At 32.1% G+C, this 15,376-nt stretch overlaps 1 protein-coding gene across 1 annotated transcript; it reads right to left on the reverse strand.

Moving 5' to 3' along the window:
- Nucleotides 1-9,314: 9,314 nt before the first annotated feature.
- LOC139496326 (baculoviral IAP repeat-containing protein 7-B-like) lies at nt 9,315-14,808 on the reverse strand. Its single transcript, XM_071284842.1, has 5 exons — nt 14,699-14,808; nt 12,731-13,270; nt 11,759-11,943; nt 11,125-11,140; nt 9,315-9,834 (listed from the first exon to the last, which is right to left on the reverse strand). The coding sequence occupies exons 2-5, from the start codon at nt 13,203-13,205 to the stop codon at nt 9,593-9,595; spliced, it is 918 nt and encodes a 305-aa protein (XP_071140943.1). The 5' UTR covers nt 13,206-13,270; nt 14,699-14,808; the 3' UTR covers nt 9,315-9,592.
- Between the last annotated feature and the right edge of the window lie 568 nt (nt 14,809-15,376).

Here is a 15,376-nt window from a genome sequence, read left to right on the forward strand (position 1 = left end):
TTAAATTGTTTAGATTTAATTTTTATATCTGTTTGTTTAGCTTGACCTATAAATCAAATTTATCAGACATATGAAATGCCCTTTATACATCATCGAGCTAATATGTCATTTCTTATAATCCTGAATTGTCTGTTTAATTTGTGTTGATGATTTCAAGTTCTTTGTAAACTGGAAACATTTAAAGATCAATTAAAGCCTTATTGTCTGAGCTATAAAAATTAAGAAATCAATAAAACAGGATGTGAACCCATTAACAAATTCAAATGTTTATGAAAAACTATCCATAACCTATGAAGTAAAATTCTTTTTATAACAATATCATGAATATTGACTAGATATATTTATTATTTTATATCTATATCAAATGAGATGGGATGCTTGAGATCGACGTATAAATCTTATATAATTGTGGCTTTGTATGGAATAAAGTTACTGTCCGGTAAGATTGTAATAGTTTCATACGACTATGATGGAAATTATCAAAGTAATTGGTTGTTTAAACATGTATCTTTTTTTTTAAATTTGTTTTGTGTAATTTTAACATTTTTTGAGCGGTGTGAGAAAAATATTTTTCAATGTTTCACTTAAGACTGTTCGAAGCGAATGATTGGTCAATTTTTAGCTCACTTGGCCCGAATGTTCAAGTGAGCCTGTATCATCACTTGGCGTCCGTCGTCATCAGTCGTCTGTCTTCAGTCTTTACAAAATATCTTCTCCCCAGAAACTACAGGGCCAAATGCACCCAAACTTGGCCACAATCGTCACAATGATATATAGTTAAAAAAAAAGTGTTCGATGATCCCGCCCGCTCACCAAGAGGGCAAACATGGCTTAAAATATAACATAGGGGTAAAATGCATTTTTTGGCTATATTTCTCTGAAACGAAAGCATTTAGAGCTTGATACAAATCTTAATCAGGTTGATATCCCTGAATTAGTCCGAAAATTGTAAGATCAGCATTATGACGTCGCAGGAAGGTGCAAAAGCAATAAGGGCCGCAAGGGTGTGCTAGAATTGTACTATGGTTTTGAACAGCGTGGTATAAACATGGTATAGTCGTAGTGGAAGCGTAGTTGGGTCACGATGAGTATGTTATGGTCGTAGTGAGGTCGTATTAACGTCGCTGTGAGATCGTAGCGCAGTCACTCTGAATAGTACCACGTTTTCGCTACGCTCTCGCTACGATTGTATAGAGACCTTTGCGATCTTACCATGACCTTAGTGCGCTCTCACTACGCTTATACTAAGACCTGATTTCGCCACGACCGCGCCACAATTGTTTTGAACATGTTCAAAGTTGGTCACGCTCACCACGATCTTGAAGACATAATCACGACCGTGATACGACTTTACTGCGATCGTCAAATTTATTTTGTGAGATCGTAGTGCGATCGTGGCCTAGTGGGACTGTGGAAGTACCCGAAATAAAATGACAATCGACACATGTGAAATTTTAAAATTGTTTGTATATACATTGAACGACAAATTTATGAGACGTATAAAATTTTCTGACGTCAGACACGCGAATCAATGAATGTGTTCGTAGAAAGATGTTTTTTTTTTGTGTTCTGTTAAATTGTTCCTTTTAAAATTGTTACACAATGATGACTGCTGTACTCATATTTTGACTATTTTATTTATTATGTCTGTTTAGTTCTTATTGTAACTATAACGGCATTTGATGAGACTGTTACCAAAGTGAGAGGTTTAGCGTTTTGAAACCAGGTTTAATCCATCATTTTTTTTACATTTGAAAATGCCTGTACGGTGTCAAGTTTATGACAGTTTACTTGTCAATTCGTTTTTGATGTGTATTGTCATTTGATTTTGCCTTGTGATTATGGACTTTCCCATTGGATTTTCCTCTGAGTTCAGTATTTTTGTGATTTTACTTTTTGATACATTTGTATATTACTAATTTCGTACCCGAAATAAAATTATATTGGTTCATTTGTATATAACTACTATTGTATGAAGAATTATACGCAATTAATAAATTGTTTAAATTACAGCTGTTACAATTAACACAGATAACGTTGGGAAGAAAGCCAGTCGAAACTACCCAAGCAACGAAATATACACAAAACTTACACCGTACGGCATTTTACCTGTGAATAACGTTTCCTTGGAATTTCAAGTGAGAGCCCGTAACGATGCATTCATATTACTGTCAACAGCAAGTGACCTAAATTCAACAGTTCTGTATGAAATCGTCATAGGTTGCAGATCAAATACTGCAATTTTTTTACGACGAAAATATGGAGGAATAACTTCACTAATGACTGGTGTTAATGCGATAGTCCTATTCTGCGATGAGTATACCAAACTATTTGTTAATCATGTTAATTGGTCTAACAGTGGAAGAATCATAGTAGGAAATAATTCCCATAATTTTATCGATTGGACTGATCTAAATCCCTTTAAGATTGAAGGCTATGGTATAATGACTGGAAGGGGATCTAACGGGTCCTGGATCTTTAATTTAAAAGGTAGGCTATGGCATAATGACTGGATGGGGATCTAACGGGTCCTGGATCTTTAATTTAAAAAGTAGGCTATGGCATAATGACTGGATGGGGATCTAACGAGTCCTGGATCTTTAATTTAGAAGGTAGGCTATGGCATAATGACTGAAAGGGGATCTAACGGGTCCTGGATCTTTAATTTAGAAGGTAGGCTATGGCATAATGACTGAATGGGGATCTAACGGGTCATGGATCTTTAATTTAGTAGGTAGGGTATACAAACATACGTCTGTTAAAGACAATACGAGTACGAAAATTTGTAAATATTTGTGTCATTTGGTCTCTTGTGGATTATTGTTTCATTGGCAGTCATACGACATCTTTTTTTGTTATATATACATGATGATATTAGGATTAAAATGAGATATCTAAATTTCGTGTAAGTGTATATATGTCGCAGAAATTTATATAGATTCCTAGCAGGTTTTCTGACATGCTTACTAATCAATGTATGGTTCGTATGACAACAGTTCATCATCGGGTTAAATTAAATAAAATACCGTCTAGAGTATTGATTTGTTTTCCTCAGAGATTCCTTTATTGAGATTATGGAAAACAGGAAAAGAGAATTACACGAGAAAGCTCAAGTTTGTGACGATATTTTGACCAACAAATATTCGAGAAACGAAGTTCACCCTTTCATTTTGTGCAGTACGACATGGCTCGTCAAAAGTAAAACTTCTGTAAACAAAACTAATATACGCGTAAAAACGCATATTGCTGACATTGAATCACTCGTTTTGAACAAGTTGTACAACACACATATCAATGCATTACTTGTTATTCATGAAAAAAGGTGATTAAATTTAGATATTTTATTTTTGTAGAAGCTACATGTGAATGTCAATGTACAACTGATATACCAAACCTATCTAATTACACACATGAGGAATTGCTTCCGATATTGAGTCCAGAAATTACCAAAATCAGACAACACTTATTAATAGATAAAACGCAATTATCAAGCACTATACGACGACTGACCAGTGCTCCAGACGATTGGAAATCGTGTAAAGGTGTTGGATTAATTGATGTAGTTCTTTTTATTTTAATGTTTGGTGCGGTAATTGTTATCGATATTCCTGCTCTTGTAAAACAGAGCAAATGCATAAGGCAACTATGTCGAGGGTTTATCAAAGGCAAATGTATGTAGGAAAGCAAAGTTTGTTATGAATGCATGTATCTTAAAAAAAAAAGCACTAAAATATGTATTATTGGAATGCATTCGTCATGTTCGAATAGAAATAGGAAAAAAAAAAACACTTTTAACTAACGTCGTACAGATATTTTCATTTCTTAATAAAAGAGGGACGAAAGATACCAAAGGGACAGTCAAACTCATAAATCTAAAACAAACTGACAACGCCATGGCTAAAAATGAAAAAGACAAACAGAAAAACAATAGTATACATGACACAACATAGAAAACTAAAGAATAAACAACACGAACCCCACCAAAAACTAGGGGTGATCTCAGGTGCTCCGGAAGGGTAAGCAGATCCTGCTCCACATGTGGCACCCGTCGTGTTGTTTATGTGATTACAAATCCGGTAAATAGTCTAATTCGGTAGGTCACATTCATGAAAGGGAAGGGGATTGTAGTTACGACGTAAGGAACATATCCGATATCATTTGTGAAACGGTTATTTCATAACGGTCAACCAACTCGTGATGGCGTCCGTAAAATTTACGAAGGGATGATTTCAACTTCACCATTTGGAACTCTTGGTTTAATAGCTTCCTTGTGAGCAGTAACCCTCTATCAAGAAAATCATGATAGGAAATGCAAGCACGGGAATATCGTATCAATTGGGAGATATATATCCCGTATGCAGGTGCTGCTGGAATGTTGCTACTTAGAAATGGAAAGTTCACAATTGGAAAGCTGAAATCATCTCTTTTGTCGTAAAGTTTAGTTTTCAATCGACCCTCATTGTCAATTTCTAGATGTAAGTCAAGATATGAAGCCGACTTAACTGTATCTGTAGTATCCTTTATCTCCAATTCGATGGGATAGATGCGTTCCACATAGTCACCAAATTTTGAATTGTTTAGTGAAAGAACGTCATCTATATAGCGGAAAGTGGAGTTAAAGGATATTGCTAACTTCTTATCTTTCTTCCTAAGAAGTTCCTGCATGAAGTCAGCCTCATAATAATAAAGAATAAAAAAGGATCAATTAGATTTGAACACAATGGAATACTCTTATTTATATACTTTATCTTGTCTCGGTGATTTTGTGATGAGAAGATTATGATAATGTTTCAAATAGAACGATGACAAATGAAAAAAAAAATACTCATCAAAGATAAACTCGAATAATTTCTTTTTGTCGGATTAACTAACCACATACATATTATGACGCATGTCCCTATGGTTTTATTTTTGATCTGCAATAATTTGTGGATGGGAAAAGATATAAATTGTTGCAATGAGCATCTATTTCAATTAACTTTGCATCATTAATGTTATCGGTTCTTCCTAATTGACGAGTGAAAAAAACTTGTTTTAACGTTTAATTTGAAAGAGTTTTGTTCAAAGAAATCACTAAAATTACAGCACTTAGATAACAAATAATAATGAAGTTGTATAAGCAATAATGGCTATATTTGTCGATGCTTTGTGTTAAAAGTGAAAATGACATAATGCAGAACTCTGTGGAAAATACAAAACGGTAAGTCCGTAACTAAATGTCAAAATAATTAAATACGAATGGATAACAACTGTCACATTTCTGTTTTCGTACAGACATTTTCTTATGTAGAAATGGTGCTTTAAATCCAGTCTTATATCTAGCGACACATCTCAATTGTATGACAATCGATTAATCAGACCTTTGTATTCTAATGATTTGTTTTCCAGAAATTACAATGCAATGTAAAGAGCAAATTTATCGTCTCTGGAATATCAACATTGAAATTCCAGATGTGGTGTTTAAATTCTACGAAAATTCTGTTTTTCAGTATAATTCATGATAGATTATTTGGATAATGGAAGTAGATAAACGTTTTTTTTTCATATACAATTTACAGAGATTCTACAAATTGGGCATACACTTGTACAAATTTAGATTATATTTATATATTATAAAGAATTTTTATTTTATAACAAGCTCATATAACTAAAAATCCCTTGAATGTACCGAAAGACAACCATTATTCACAAAGGTTCTGTGTGACAAACATGATAATCGGAGTATGATTAATTGGATAGACAGCAACAAAACGACACAAATAACAAGACCAAATATATGATACAATATGTCCTCAATGCTCTTCAACTTCGTACTTTATTTGGCCTTTTTAACTTTTTTGAATTCGAGCGTCACTGATGAGTCTTTTGTAGACGAAACGCGCGTCTGGCGTATAAAAAAATTTAGTCCCAGTATCTATGATGAGTTTATTTACAATATAAAAAGCTGAACATCACACCGTTTCAAACAACGTAAAACTAATATCAAGAAATTTTGACTAATGCGGAAAATTTTCATATTTTTCCTATAAAATATTCGTTCACAATTTTTTAAAAGTTGAAGGTGATTCCCAAACAATTATTGTTGTTTGATTCAAACAAAGAAATCATTTGACAGAAAAACAATTAAAATCAATAGATTGTCCCACTAAACGGAAACTTAGGACAATTTTTTATTATACATGTTATAACGAGAAATTTTGATATTATCTAGCAGAATACAGTTTTTATCACACTTACACTGTAAACAAATGCGGTGTTGCAAAATAAAAGAAATATAAGCCCATAATAGAGGTTGGTCATTTAAAGACGTATCAACCGTATTGTCAACGGTGACGTATCCGCATCTTCAGATATATCGAAAAATAGAGCATTTGCATAAATCAAGTATTTGCTGTAGGATCCATATCGACGTATCGTATAACACGTATATTAGGAAAGAATAAATTAAGGCTAGTTGGTCCCGATGAAGATATTTTATAATGCATTAAATTTTAATTGAGATCGGGGTAAAATCATTATTCTTAGCAAATCTGTTCGATACGTTTACGTCGATCCGTGCACGTATCCTGATATGTGAATAATGCAAATGCTCTTCTATTATGTGATCCCGAGCTTAACACTATTATACGTTTTGCTTCAATTTTTTTTTTTACTAATTGGAATTTGTTCGAAACAATCTAACATTCACTTTCAATATTTGCGATAGTGGTGTTTTAAAAATAAAAAAAATAAGGTGGTCTATCAACTACTTTTAAGAAGCCAATGTAGGTCAGGTACACGAATATCGTTAAAAATACATTAATAATCTATTTTAAAAATATTTCAAGATTTTGCATGAATAAAAAAAAAAAATTAATAATTATATAAACAGATAAATATAAGGAACTTTGAATATTGTTCATTTGGGATTTTATCATTAAAGGTAATAGAAACAGGAGTTGTCGTTGAAAAAAAACCGTACTGATTATTATTCTATCTGTTAAATTTATAACAATTCGGTTCAACGTGAGCACTAGTTATCACACAAATAAACGATTTCACAGTATTCACCCCTATCATGTCTGTTAACTGTTCTAATTATCCGGAATATCTTTAAAAGTCGGATTACATGCTCCACAAAAACTCGATATTTTCTTGTTTTGTTAATTTTTTTGTTACATTATAAATAAATCAGTTGCCCGTTTGCATTATTGAAAGTACATACAATCAAAGCCCGGAATCACATACTTTTTTGTATATCTGCAGATACGAATACGTCAACGTATATGATACAGTTGATACGTCTCTAAATGACCGACCTCTAATACTAGTAGTTTAATTTTGGCAACTTCAGATAACACATATGGATTTATAAATATGTTTATTAAACCCATAAGGAAATTCATTTATTAAGATACACAATTCTACACAGACAAATAAACTACATAGAGTGGGTCCAAAAAATGTAAAAAGTCCAACTTTTTTTTTAAATTGTTCCGTTTCCATTTAACAGGGGTTTGAAAACACTACTTCTTGTCCTACACTGGGGAAAAAAATCTGTAATCATGAATTGGCTGTAGGCTGTTTACTTTTAATGGATTTAGAATTTTTTTATAAAAAAAAACTATTCATGTACACGGTCGCGTTTTGTTTCGTCAATTTGAGCGTCCCTAATGGGTCTTATGTAGACGAAATCTTATGTAGTCGTATGTAGACGAAACGCGCGTCTGGCGTACTAAATTATAATCCTGGTACTTTTGATAACTCTTGAAATACATAAAACCTATGATAATTTAAAACGACATTTGAAAGATGTTAAAAGAAATGTCAAAAGAAAAACAATTGCAAGTGTATTTTTTTTCATACAAATTAAACTATTATAAACATGGTATTATTGGCGTTCTCATTGTATCATCAAAAGCATAAATTAACGAAACGACTGGAAATATTTGACACAATGTCGATTCATCCATTCATCTCCTGACTTGGTCCAAAACATTTTAAGAAAAATGGTGGGTTGAACCTGATTCAATTGCTAAACAAAACTCCCGCTTATATGACAAGACTCTTCCATCTTGCAAAAGTGTTAAAACATTTTTCTATACGTTACTCAAGTATTCCTCATTTCAAATTTAACGACAAGTTGAAAGAGTTGGCATTGCTTTGTTTCATTAAGAGATTGGCCAACGTAGATACACGTATATTGTCTCAGAGAGGGATACATCCTACCATGCAAAGAATCACTAAAATCACTCTGATTCAAACAAAAAAAATTTGAAACTGACATTATCAAGATGCTTGATATTTTAATTGACAACATATTTGTTACGTTTGCAGGACGTGGTTTTCAACAGCATATCGGCATTCCAATTGGAACCCATTGTGCCCTCTTCTTGCCAACTTCTTTCTTTATTATTATGAGGCTGACTTTATACAGGAACTTCTTAGGAAGACAGATAAGAAGTTAGTAATATCCTTTAACTTTACTTTCCCATACATAGATTATGTTTTCTCACGCTGTAATTCAAAATTTTATAACTATTTGCACCGCATCTATCCCATCGAACCAGATTGATACAACAGTCACAGTTGAGTCTGCCTCATATCTTGACGTACATTTAAATATTTATAATGAGGGTTAGTTAAAAACAAAAGAAATGAGCTCAGTTTTACAATTGTGATCTTTCTATTTTTATAAAGCAACATACCAGCAGCCCCTGCATACCGAGTCTATATATTTCCTCTTCTCATCCCATCGTAAATAAAGGCAACAGTAGTAAATCGCTGTTCGAAATTCATGTATCGATAGAGAAAAAAACAAATCCGGGTTACAAACTAAAACTGAGGAAAATTTTTGGACGCCATCACGAGTTTGTTGACCGTTATGGAATATCAATTTCACAGATATGTTCATCATGTCTTAACTACATCCCAGTCCCTTTCACGAAAGTAACCTACCGAATTAGACTATTTATCCGGTTTGTAATAACATGAGCAGCAGATATATGCCACATGGGGAGCGCGCTCTTCCTACCTTTCCGGAGCTCCAGAGATCATCCCCAGTTTTTGGTGGGGTTCGTTTTGCTATGTATTTAGTTTTCTATGCTGTGTCCTGTTAACTATTATTTGTCTGTTTGTCTTTTTAAAAATGTTTTTAGGCATGGCGTTGTCATTTTTTTTCTTTGAGTTTGAGTGTCACTGTGCTATCATTCGCCCTTCTTCAATGATCCAGGTCTCTAAGCTTATTTCTACATGCATGTCAACAAAATAAGTATGTAGGCGAACACTTGGGTATGATTACCCATTAAATAAAACGCTAACAAAATGATGTCGTATCCGATTGTATTTCTATTCTATAAAATTTTGTTATAACATATATAAGTGCATACTCAAACAAACAAATGGTTTATTAGACAGTATCCATTAACCAATAACAAATGTTGTCTGTTAGTTTTTATGTTTTAAACATTGCGAAAAGTATACTTATTCATTTACAAATATATTATTTTGGCACACCAGACATACAGATCATTTTCGACATATGCGTTTTAAAGCTAAAGTCAGTATACGATTTACTGAAGTTTTAAAATATCTTCCATATGCTGAAATATTCTTATGGAACGAATGTTCGAATGGTATTTTTTATTGGACATCTACAAATAGGACATTTGTTGTTTTTATATCTAATACGAGTATAACAGGATTCACACATGGCGAAATGTCCACATGGTTGGTTTGTTATCTGCAACGGATTCGTCAGGCAAATTTTGCACAGCAGTCTTTTATCGGTTGGTGGGTCTTGTGAACTAATAGATGCAGTCGCTGTAACTACGTTATTTCTTCCTATACATGTATCTAAAGAAAAGAACTATATATGTATATCACTGTTAAAATTCAAAGGAATTTCCCAATGTAATATTTTAAGTCAACATGTGTTCTCAATTTGTAAAACACAACAAAATAGTTGTTTAAGGTGGTACTACAGGGAGAAAACTCTGTAAAGTCAGCTAGACGTTTTATTTACGTTGTGTTGTAAAGTGAAAATTAAGCTTCTCAATGATCAAAATTGGTATTTGTCAAACTGCTATATAACCAGTGTAATTTTTCTGACAATACGGTTGGTTCAAAATTTTTGATTTTTTTTTATATTTTTGTCAAACACAATATTTGTACTCAATCTTTAGACAATTATGTAATTGACCTTGCGACCATTCACTACTAGGAACCAAATGACATATATGTTAACAGTTATAGCTAGGTTATCTCTCGGCCATGCAAAACGAACACAGTCTATAAGGCATAGTGCTTTATGAAAGGATTCGATGTTTTTGTTAAATGTATTTCTATTTGAATATGCTCAACTTATCATATATCATTTTACGACTTTTATTTATCTTATACTGTTACACCACTGTCACGAGTAGGGTAAGTTGTGTTAAACCCTGACACATTTTTTATATGCCTTTCCTATGTGAGGAGCCTGCAATTTAGTGGTTGTCGTTTATTACATATTTCTTTTCGTTCATTATTTGTCAATGAATTTGGCCGTTAGATTTCTCATTTGAATTGGTTTACATTTGTCATTTAAAAGCTTTTTATAGCTCACTATGCGGTATTTGCTTTTTCATTGTTGGAAACCATACAATGATAAATAGTCAATTGCTGTGTCATTTGGTATCGTGTAAAGAATTGTTTCATTGGCTAGCATACCACATCTCTTTTTTTGTGTATAATCAAAATATAAACACACACAAGGTTAAATTCAGATTTGTGTACAAATCAATACACGAAACACAATTAATATATTCGACAACAAACGATAAACCATACATTATAGAATGTTATAGCAATACATATATCTATTAGTTTATTTGAATAACAGATATACATGAGGGCAACAACTATTATGATTTTCACGTTTCGACATTTATCGATAAACTCTCTTACCGTTACACAACATATCAGATTAAGGGGAAAAAATCTAAAAAAGGAAAGACCTAGGTATTAAAACTTCGGGGTATCAATGCAATAAATTTCTTCGACATATTTTCATGGAGTAGAAATGACACAAACAATGATGAACGACTTTCTTCTTCCAGAAAACTTATAAATTAGAACAATAATAAACAGTAGTATACTACTTACCATTCATTTCCATATCCTAAAACAGAATACGTCAGATTGATAGATATAGCCATATGTTTATATATTACATAGGTTAAGTTGTTATGTTGCGTTCTTAAAAAAATACTGTTTAGTTGTATTTATTATAAACAGAAAAGGAAGATATAAATGAGGAAATCTAGTGTTGAGTTTGGTTCGCCTATAATCGAAATATGCAGGATTATAAGTCTTTCGAAAGTTTGCTTTTATCTGATTATTTCAGCGTTTAAATTTTCCCCCTACCACAGTGTCAAATATTCGCAGCAAAAATAGACAGTTCTGACAATATTGGGTAAAATGACGATTGTATAAATACAGCTTCATGTCGTTTAACCAATTGCATACGATCCCAACAGACAACAAAGTAAAACACATTGTAATTGTGAACAGTAAACACTTACCATTTCAGATCAACTTATACCGCCATAAGTTTCTAAGTATACAAATTGCCAGAAAAAGTGCATTTCCTTATCTATTTGCATGCACATGTTTGTTTCTACAATATGTGTTGGATGCTCATGTATCATATCCTCGAATATGGCATTGTAGTTGTATGGTCTCCAAAGTGATTCGATTTATAGATATTTTACTTTGGTTATTAATGGTGAAAACCTACCTCCTCACAATTATTTGATTCAAAACTTTGAAGGTCTTCACACGACTGAATACCTTCTGCTACCAGATCCATTATATATGGACAGTCAGGTTGCAATTGAATATGTATTTTGACAGGATCGTCGTCTTTCTGCCATTGTCTATGCACCAGACCACACTCAAAACAAGCCACGATGTCAGCAAATCCTGTAAAAGAAAGTTGTTTTTCTATTGTTGTCGACTGGGTTATTGTTGTTCTCTTGATACATAAATGTAAGTTTGGTCAGTTTTTGTTGTCTAATTGATGTATCTATCACCTCTTTTTATTTATTTTAAAAGCCAATATCATTGCAGCTTTCAAATGTGTATTCAGGAACTACGATAATTGATAATGTGCATGATGAGGCCACACATATTTGATATCTTGTTTTTTGTTGACATCCACCTTAAGAGAAATTATGAACAATATTTCGGTCACTTTTTATGTTTCTTGAACATGAGTTTCTTACCTGCAAGTAATATTTAAAAAAAAATAGCAATACTGATGGATTAAGCTTTTGACGGTGTAATTTTTTGATGAAACTAAATGGTTGAAAATCAACAACAGGAAACAATCACTTCAAATCCTATTTTTATGTTATAGAAATATGTTTGGGACAGTTGTTTAGATATGTACAAATAATATTTATCTATTCAAAAAATGTCAACTTCCCACGACGTATAGTTCCGTACGTTGGAGTTACTTACCTTTTACCAGTTGTTGTTCAGAATTAATTGGTTATAATTTTACAACCTTATTTATCACGGCGGTTTATCAGAAAATCTTAAAAAAACTAATTTAGGATTACAGTTTTGAAAAACATTGTGTTCTATTTTTGCAACTTGAAACAGTAATTCGAGAAGAGTGAGATGTAACATCTTATTAAGAAATATCTTGCAGTTTAACAGTTCTAGAAATTTTGGAAAAGTGAGCTTTTTGCAATAAGATATTTACCTTTGTAAAAGAAACCAGCCATCGCAAACTGCCATATTTGTAACATACATTCTGAAGTCCAACCAATAAAAGATTGTTTCCGAATTGTCAATTTTGAGTAAGATCTAAATTTTGCACGTGTACTTCTCCTTTCATTCCTGTCACCAATTTGTTTTCTTGTGAACAGTAATGGTTGTTTCTCTTCAGTTAGTTCATGTGTTTGTTCATTCGTATGCGCGAATAATCCTCGATTATCGACTATCCCTGTTTGATGCTGTTGTCCTTGGTTTTGTAAACCCGAATCAATATCTCGATTTTGGGAAATGTTTGTTTTACTTTCAAAATTGAAAACGCCTCGATTTTCTTCTAAACCTTGTAGTTTCCCACTAAAATTAATACTGGACTCTAAACCAAAATCAGCCAGACTTTTCTTCGTTGTGAATGTATAAACCTTACTCTTTGATTCCTGTGTACTACACTGAACGATTCGATTCATGTTTTGACCTGCTAAACGTTATAATTAGTTTTATTTTCTTCCTGGTTTGTATGTATCACCATGTCCTTAAAGTAGTGTGTATATTTACATTTTATTGATAGTAGTAGTTATCTATACAATATAACGATTATAAAGCCAATCAGAATTATCAGCAACTATTATATATTTGATATGGTCACATACTTGATTTTTGATTTAATTGGGGTATTGGGACTTCAAAAGGATATTAAATGTTTTTGAAAATTTTAAGAAATAAATCCGAAACTGAAACTAAGTGTTCCATTCATATCTTTTTGTGTATTTAACAGGAAACACATACCATAGGTCACATATTTATTTACATTTTGTACTCTGATGAATAAAAAACGAAATAGTTATTGATACTGATAAGAATTATTATTGACACCTCATCAAAAGCGATCTAATATTGATAGGAAATACACATTGAAACAGATATAAAATCAATGTTATTGACTTGTTGCAGTGTTCCTCAATAGTCTTATCAGAGGTATTTTTTTTCGAAAAAAGAAACATGGAAAAAGAAATGAGTTAAAAACAAGATACCAGAGTATAACCCGTAACAGAAATACAGGAACTAAGTGTATGTCTTAAAAATGTTCTAATAGGTACTCTTGAATTTTCTACAAAAATAACGACTATCACCCATGTCTATATGAACGACAAAATTATCATATACGAGTAACTTATATGTGACTTTGTATCCTTGTTTTTTCTCCAGACTTTGGTAGACAATTCACGCATGCATTCAACACTTAACTCGTTAACGGACATCAAACGGTTAATATGTGTCTAATATTCGTTGTATCATTGGTTTATAAAAACATATATTTCAGTGACTCAGCTTATGTAGAAACAAGGAGAACATCCATAAAGGGACTTGTAAACTTATAAGCCGAAAACAAACCTGACAACGCCTTAAGCTTGACTGAAACACTGAACGAAACATAGAAAACTAAAGACTGATAAATATATAAGAGTCCATTTTAACTTGATTAGAATATTACAATTTGCGTGACCTTATTTTAGTTTTTCTATAAACACTGATACGAAAGCATGAATAAGTATTTATGTTCAGTGTTACGGTTGAAAATACAATGAGTGTTTAATTTTAATGGTGTGTGTGTTTTGTCTGATCGTTTACTGATTTTGAAAAGCTCTAAATCGCCCCTAACCTTAAACTTCCCATCATCATAACCAAATTCCGCATATGAGAAAAAGCAAACTGTATGGAATAGAATTTGGCAAATCACCGAATACCTTGATATATTGAAACAGCTACACATAATACTGGTGGCACCCTATACCATATGTATTAAGACGTATGCATTACTATCATAATTGAATCACTCTGTTTATTTCTTGCTATCAACAACATATACATAGATTTTATTAATGATCTATAATCGCAAATGTTGTACACAATATAAATATAAACGTGTATATTTAGTAAAATCAATAAGATAGCTACTTACTCTTTGTTACCTATAACTGGTTTTCTATTTAAACTTTACTTAGTAAGCTTCCGTATATAGAATGTCAAATTGTGTATTTTGTATTTGTTCATACGCACTGCATATCTTTAAAAATTCTACACCTATAATATAAAGAATTATTGAGGCGTTTAAATGTTAAATGGAATGTTTCAAAGGATATATATTTCAATCCATATTTAAATATGTTAAACGTAAAGAGAAGTAAAGCGTAAACCTATAATAGTTGTGGTTTTTATATTTCATCTGTTAGACTATTTTAAATATATTTCTGTTATAAAAATGTTGATGTCTGTGATTGATTCTACTTTTTTTTATTAGTATCCAAATTATTTGCTCATAGTTTGCTTTTAGTCACATGTCAATGATGTTCTGAATGAGGTATATCTAGAGGAAAAGAGTTGTACAAATGTGATCGTTCTCCATGTTTTTTCAAAACCAATGCTAGCAAAGACATAAAGTGCAGCAACGCATGAACATCAACCGACCAATGTAAAACAGATAACTTTGATCAGTCAAAAGGTACAGAAGTCACATATAAGTGCAGATTTAAGTGCGGTTCTTTTTTTCTAATTTACAACATGTATAATTTATGTTTACATTTGTTTTTTGTGTTTTGTGTTGTTTTTACTTTTACTCTTATTTTGTACATTTAATTTG

This window comes from Mytilus edulis, chromosome 11 (genome assembly GCF_963676685.1).
Source record: "Mytilus edulis chromosome 11, xbMytEdul2.2, whole genome shotgun sequence".
In the NCBI taxonomy this organism is placed as follows: Eukaryota; Metazoa; Mollusca; class Bivalvia; order Mytilida; family Mytilidae; genus Mytilus; species Mytilus edulis.